At 40.3% G+C, this 7,691-nt stretch overlaps 1 protein-coding gene across 1 annotated transcript; it reads left to right on the top strand.

Moving 5' to 3' along the window:
* The first annotated feature begins 1,059 nt into the window (after nucleotides 1–1,059).
* Nucleotides 1,060–7,667, top strand: gnat2 (guanine nucleotide binding protein (G protein), alpha transducing activity polypeptide 2). Its single transcript, XM_061736303.1, has 9 exons — nucleotides 1,060–1,377; nucleotides 4,193–4,235; nucleotides 4,986–5,127; nucleotides 5,240–5,397; nucleotides 5,525–5,653; nucleotides 5,742–5,871; nucleotides 5,972–6,125; nucleotides 6,276–6,487; nucleotides 6,851–7,667. Exons 1-8 carry the CDS (start codon nucleotides 1,272–1,274, stop codon nucleotides 6,464–6,466), a joined length of 1,053 nt encoding a protein of 350 aa, XP_061592287.1. The 5' UTR covers nucleotides 1,060–1,271; the 3' UTR covers nucleotides 6,467–6,487; nucleotides 6,851–7,667.
* Nucleotides 7,668–7,691: the final 24 nt, after the last annotated feature.

Here is a 7,691-nt window from a genome sequence, read left to right as displayed (position 1 = left end):
AAACGTACAACCCCCTTTCCTAAAAGGTAGCTCCAGGACGCTGTAAAATGTCACCGTACAGCAGAGGTGCTTTTGTGGATCTCACGTCAATCTTTTTTTTTTTTCTGCCAAGTCCCAAACATACAGCGGTTTCTTCAGAATGTCTTAGTCTATTCATTCATATTTTGCACTATATTTAGAATATTAAGATAGCAGCCAAAACGTATCCTGCAGACTGGTGAACCCCTCCTGATCTTTATTTCTGGGTCAGACTCCTTTCTATCAATGGCATTTAGTATGTTGTAGGACTGACCTTGGATACTTCAAAACACCTCTACCTTGCAACACTACAAGGCACACCTCGTAGTCCAGTGCCACAAAAACACATGGACTGTGCCCAAAACCTCATCTCCTCCTCAAAATATCAACTTAAAGGTTGTGAGATCCTTCTCAAACTGATGCAGATTATGTAATGTGAGACACACACTGAGGTCATTTTAATGCTGAGACCCCCGTTAAACAGCACAGTGCAGTGACAGTTGCTTTATTTAGCAGATACCGCACCACCTGGGACTTAAACGTCTTAACTGTAAGAAGTTTATCAGACCTTAATGCCTCCCTCCTGCTTCGTACATGTGACAGACACTGAAGTCAAGAGTCCAAAAGGGCAGCGACGTCAGTGCCATCTGCACACTGACTTGTAAAAAAATGCACATTTATATTAATAAACAATGTTTTAATTCCTCTAGGATCTGAAAACAATTTAAAGACATTCTGCAGCTCTAAACTGATAGGAAATGGTTGAGTATAAGTATATACTATATCATGTGGAGTATCTTCTGGGCCTATACACTGTGTATATGTGCATATCCACACCAAGTTACATCGGTTTATTCAAGACTGAAAAACCGCCCAATATCGCTGGCTTTCACTGCACCTAAGTATGTGAGAGTGTTCTCCTTTCTTTACATCATTCACTACTTCCTTCGTTAGACTAAATGGATTGGCTGGCCAATCAGGAAGAGGCACCTCCTAAATCAGGGTTTAAGGACAAGGAATTAAAGGGTGGATCTCTGCTGGTAAGAACTGTTGAATTCATTTGATCTCCAAAGGCACAGCCGCTAATCAAACCTGTGAGGAAGGCTCAGGCCCCTCCTTCCCTCCCAATCCCTTTCCGCTCAGAAATCGCCTTTCAGCACGATTAGTGCTGTGCTTGGATTCTCTGCAGGTGCTCACAACGAACCGTCAAAATTTCCATACTCGAGGACCTTGAGTTTGCAGAGGAAGAAATCATGGGTGCAGGAGCCAGTGCTGAGGACAAAAAGTCAAAGGAGTTGGAAAAACAACTCCAGGAGGATGCAGATAAGGAGGCTAAAACAGTCAAGTTATTACTGCTTGGTAAGTGTTCTTGTGAGTAGTCTTGTTGCACCAAGTCTCCCTTTTTTTGTCTCAGGCTACAGGTAATGGAAAATAAGAGAAATTCTAGTCTTTGGTTTCCAAAAACTAAACATTTACAAATTTTTTAGCTTTTTTGTAACTCATTCTGTCTTAAAACAAGATCTGTTGAGGATGCAGAGAAGATCAGACGTCTTGATGTAACACACGAGACAGGTGTGACAACTAGCACTAAATTTGAGAATCGAGGGCACAAGTTATATTGAATTATTAACATGGTACTTTTAAAGAGTCTAAATGTAATGAATTTACACTGCTGACTTGTTTTCTCTGTAGTCACATATCTTAGCTCTGACAACTGAGCTGACGTTAAAGTGCTCAATACATCAGTTAACAACTTAAAAAGACGTCAGATAAATTTACAGCACAGACCGAAAGTTTGGACACGTTTGTTTGAATGAGGTGTGTCCAAATGTTTGGTCTGTACTGTATATCCACTGAATTTACAGGCTGTGCCGATGGACTGTTCCCAGAAGAAAGCCTGCATTAGTTGATTTGACAGCTATCAGGACTATTTAGGCTTATCCTTTAGTGAGAAGACGAGGGCAAGGAGAGACAGGAGTGTTTAGTTTGGCGGTGATGAATTGAATCCACAGATCGGAGCAGATTTACATCATAGAACAATTTTTTGAAAATTAACTTCAATAAGTCTTCATATTTAGTACTTATACACAATAAAACAAAATAAAACCTCCACAGTCTGGGTTTGTGCAGACAGAAGTTGTTGTTAGTCTTTTTTTCTTTTTTTTTAACCATAGTAATTTGTTATGAAATATAGTTAGACAAGCCGTTGCTCATTGGTTGCTGACTTTTCAGTTCTGATGGAAGGACGTTGGTTCTTAAGAGATCATTGCCTTTATTCTAAATGAATCACAGCCCAGCAGTGATATGTCAATCCGATTAGCTAAATGGTTTAGTGGGGATCCACTTTGTGAGGTCTTTGTTGACCATCAGCTCACACTTGATGAAAAAAATAAGCATTCCTTTAGCCTTAATAATAAAGCGGCATTGCTTTTACAATGGTGAAAAACTAACTCCGCTGATCATTTTATCTCACAAACATGGTCGTGGAACTCGTCAGATACTACTGTTGTTTTTTCACTACTCAGAGAATATCCATGACATTTTCAGAGGAGCCGCTTATCCTGCAGCCCCCAGATCCCAGATTAGACAGTAGCATCTATCCAGTTGAAGGTAAAGATGACTCAGTCTCAGTCTCAGTGACGTCAGGAAAGAGTTGTAGAGGCCTTAAAACTCAACTAAAGCAGGAGCAGTCTTTCTGTGCAATTGTTTAAACTCCCAAATCACCCTGTATTAATGTTTCAGATCTCCCTGCATGTCTACAAAATATATAAACGCTTATTTTGCATACGTTTGAATTAAGAAAAAGGGCCTACAGTGCAGAAATTTAAAAGGAGCCTCACAACTGTTAAATGGAGAGGGTTATTCTTAAAATTTGAACAAATAAACTGTTAATAATAACAATTTTAGAAAATGTTTTTTAAATGATTTAGCATTTTGGCAATGGATCTTTTTGAACATTAAAACAAAATTCCCTCTTCTGAAATTTAAAGACATTTTTGGAACAACCTCTTAGTTTCTCATTTAAAATCATGCATCTTTAACATTATCCACTCTATTAACATATGCATCAAAGTCCAGATTTCTTATCCCTCGGGAGGATCTCCTTAGGAGGGTTGGATGAAGTGTTTAAAGGCTCAGCAGACGGTCGGTGGCTGCAGCTTAATGCGTCCTCAGTGAGAACAAAGCAGTCAGCTTTGACTGCTCTGTGACACGATTAACTCCTTCTGACCCAACTTAGCCCTGAGTTGCTGCAGAGAGCTTGACCTGCCCGGAAGCATTTCTCCAGCCTCCTGTCACCAAAAATGTATACAGTACGCTCAGCCAACATTATGCATGCATGCGGGATGGTCACACTATTCAAATGCCAAATAGGTTTCTGTATAGAGATTGTAGATAGGTTGAGTGGAATTCATCATTTTTGGCTGCACACGTGTCTGCCTTTAAACTGTGACTTCATGGTAACATGAATATCATAAATACCATGTTGCCATGAATAATTAAACCCAGTGCTTAAAGATGTTGTGAACAAAAAATAAAGGAGAGCCAAATAAGGAATATTTATAGTTCAGCAGCGAGATAAATGTCCTGCTTTGTTGTTATTCTGTAAGGAGATTATGCTGCTGCAGGTAGCAGCTCATTAGGGTCCTCAGCTAAAGCCCCACAAGGCTGCACTTGAAACAGAACCAGATTACTTTATGATTGCCACGGTTTCACAGATCACATAATCCTATTGGTGGACACACTGAAATCCACACACACATTTCTACATTATTTAGCTTTCAGTCTTCTGCTGTATTTTTTCTTCTTGTTATATTCCTACATTCATCATTTATGTTTAGCTTACTGCCTTGGGCAAGCAACTGTTTCACGCTGTATTCTCCAAATGTTTTCTTGCAAGTGCTACACAATGTTCATAGATACTGTAACTCTTTATGAAAGTCTTTGAGCAACATTTAGAGTGCTAAATAGATCAAATCAGAACCGACTGACTGGGATAAAGGCAGACATTTCATTATGTCCACATTGATAAGCAGAATCTAAATGAAAAAACGCCCTTATCTATTTGCCCAGGCTTCGCCTGTTAAGTGTGTGCATCATCAGAGTGTGTGCTCAGTGGCATGTTGAGGGGAAAAGCGCACACGTGTGATTACAAACCTTTTGTATTTTCTTCCAGGTGCTGGAGAATCGGGGAAAAGCACCATTGTTAAACAAATGAAGTAAGTATTCAAATCACAGGTGGAAGGCGTCATCGTGATCTTAACAGTCAGATTACATCAGTTGCTTTAATCGTCAGCTTTTGATTCGCACGGTTATTAAACTCTGGCATTGAGAATGGGATCAGAAATTGTCCACAAGGTGGCACTGTGAGCTCTAGCTCTACTACATACAGGACTGTCTCAGAAAATTAGAATATTGTGATTTTCTGTAATGCAATTACAAAAACAAAAATGTCATACATTCTGGATTCATTACAAATCAACTGAAATATTGCAAGCCTTTTATTATTTTAATATTGCTGATCATGGCTTACAGCTTAAGAAAACTCAAATATCCTATCTCAAAAAATTAGAATATTCTGGGAATCTTAATCTTAAACTGTAAACCATAATCAGCAATATTAAAATAATAAAAGGCTTGCAATATTTCAGTTGATTTGTAATGAATCCAGAACGTATGACATTTTTGTTTTTTTAACTACATTACAGAAAATAAAGAACTTTATCACAATATTCTAATTTTCTGAGACAGTCCTGTATATGCGTCACAGAGCAACCGAACTAGGCACATAGGTTTTGTTCTATTTCAATCAAGGCACATGTAACTTATACGATGCAATTTAACCCCAAATGGAAATGTTTAGATAGTAAAATGTAAATCTAGAGCACATCCTCAATCAAGGTAGAAAGGTTTTTCAAAGCTTCCTTTCCTCTTCTTCCTCTTTCCTCCCTTTTTCTATTTTCACACAGGATTCTTCATCAAGGCGGTTACACAAAAGAGGAACAACTGGAGTTTAGAGCAATCATCTATGGCAACATCCTTCAGTCCGCTCTGGCTATCATCAGAGGCATGGAGATGCTCGACATATCTTTCGGCGCGTCCTCTGGACAGGTCTCACACTGCACCAGACATTTTGAGTTCATTCTCACTGACCCTCAACTCCACTATAAATGTTATTATGGAGGCGCCAATGGTTCTGTGTTTTGTGTGCGTGAAACCACAGGAGGATGCACAGAAGCTGCAGAACCTGTCCGATTCCATTGAAGAAGGCACCATGCCCGCTGAGCTGGCTGACGTCATCATGAAGCTTTGGAAAGACCCTGGTGTGGAGGCTGCCTTCGAGAGAGCTGCTGAGTTCCAGCTCAACGACTCTGCTGGCTAGTGAGTCCTTGTCCTCCACTTTAACTGATACAGTACCGGGTTCATATGAAGAAAAGAAAAATAAATAGAGGCAGATCACTGCCAGTTCACAAATAGAGAACTCACATGTGACATCTGACATCTTCAGCTACCTCGGTGAAATGAGCAGAATCTGCAAGTCAGACTACCTCCCAACTGAGCAGGACGTGCTGCGATCTCGAGTCAAAACAACTGGTATCATTGAAGAACAGTTCTCCTGCAAAGAGTTGCACTTCAGGTGGGTCACAGGGGAACTGATGAATATTGAAGAACTGACATATCTAGACACCTACTGAGTTTCTCCTGTCTTTTTCGACACTGAACAGGATGTTCGATGTGGGCGGCCAGAGGTCAGAGAGAAAGAAGTGGATCCACTGTTTCGAGGGTGTGACCTGCATCATCTTCTGCGGAGCTCTCAGTGCATACGACATGGTGCTCGTAGAGGATGACGAAGTGGTGAGTTGGGAAACCCCGCTACCTGATTATGAAACAATCAAAACGTACCACTTGGTAATAAGTTTGTGTTCGTCTCTGACTTCGTCTCTGACTTTTTCAGAACCGCATGCACGAGTCCCTCCATCTATTCAACAGTATCTGCAACCACAGATTCTTTGCACTGACTTCCATCGTGCTTTTCCTCAACAAGAAGGATCTGTTTGAAGAGAAGATCAAGAAAGTCCATCTGAGTATCTGTTTCCCAGACTATGATGGTGAGAAGATGACGTGACCGACATTTATTTGTGACCAAAAATAACCAGAGAAAAGTACAGTTTGATATAAATGACTCGGATGAAGAATCTTGAGAGTATCACTGAGGGTTTGTCACATGGTTACTTCTTCACCTGCTCCATTTCTTTCAGGCCCCAACACGTATGACGATGCCAGCAACTACATCAAGGCGCAGTTTGAGGATCTGAACATGAAGAAGGGCCAGAAAGAAATCTACTCCCACTTGACTTGTGCCACAGACACAAAGAACGTTGAGATTGTGTTCAACGCCGTGACAGACATCATCATCAAAGAAAATCTTAAGGATTGCGGTCTTTTCTAAGCGGCTCCAGAGTGAAGAGAGGTGCGCGGTGACCACACCACACCACACCACACCACACCACACTTCCAGGGACTGTGTTGATACAGAGTAATAGGGCCCAGATGAAGCAGACCCCCACCAATTCAATTTAACTCTCCCACAGCAACTCATTTCTGGCCAAGAAATGTGTTGCCAAGCAACAACATTTGGCCATAAAAAGAGCGAATACAAGTTTACACAGTTTTGTTCATTTGGGACAGAGATAACAAGAAGAATGAAAAATGAAGAATAAACCAAGTTACTCGCAAACATGCAAAACAGCTGCACTTTTAATTGGGAAAAACACTGAAACTTTCTGAAGATTATTTCCCGTTTCACTCATGTTTCACCTTCTCCACTTTGCAGAACATCCTTTCCAACCTTAACCCCTTACATATTGGCATCGACTAAGAAGTGTACTGATGGAGCACAGAGGATCCTCAGACTGTTGTATTTATGCCATCACCTCCATGCCAAGTCCTGGTCCTTCAATACTCTTCCACATCTCCGACAGTACATCTCCGCAAAACACTGCATGTCCCGCTGGGTTGAAACAACAATAAAGTCATCACATCATCATTGTGGACTTACACCTTTCTGCAAGATACAGTATTTGTCTCTCACCCGAAGGTATGAAGGTATCAAGATGAAGTAGCTGCTCCTTCGATCCTCAGTGCATCCTTTTGACTACTGTGTTGTCAGTTATATTTCCTGCTAAAGCCAACCTCTGAAAAGTTACCGAAGCAATCTGGGGAAAGTATAAACATTCTGAATAGAGACATTGCAACCTGATTTTTGTTTTTTTTGAGTACAGTAGTCTCTGTGGTCTTGATAATTAAACTGGTAAAGTTGCTGAGCAAGAGTCTCAGATATACCCAGTGCTTGCAGTATATCCAGATTACAAACCCAATTGTACATGTATCTAATCTAAATAGCGTTAATGTATTCCATTCACTAAACATTTTAATGTGATGAATAAATTTCGCAACGTCAAGTATAGTTGAGCAACTTTGTACATAAGAGTAGGGAAATTCATTATATTTTGAAAGATGCATTATGAAGGAAATATGCGAGAGAGGGAACCATTAGAGAGTTGATGCTTTGTTATGAAAGGAGAATGAAAACTGCGGTTTGTTCTTTCTTATGAAATGTAGAGGCATGAAATAAAAATGCATTAACTTTACCTGTGTGTCTGTCTTTTGCTGCA

The sequence above is a fragment of the Cololabis saira genome, chromosome 12 (genome assembly GCF_033807715.1).
Source record: "Cololabis saira isolate AMF1-May2022 chromosome 12, fColSai1.1, whole genome shotgun sequence".
NCBI lineage: Eukaryota > Metazoa > Chordata > Actinopteri > Beloniformes > Belonidae > Cololabis > Cololabis saira.
Note: the sequence above shows the minus strand (reverse complement) of the source record. Positions and strands in the feature narration are given on the sequence as shown.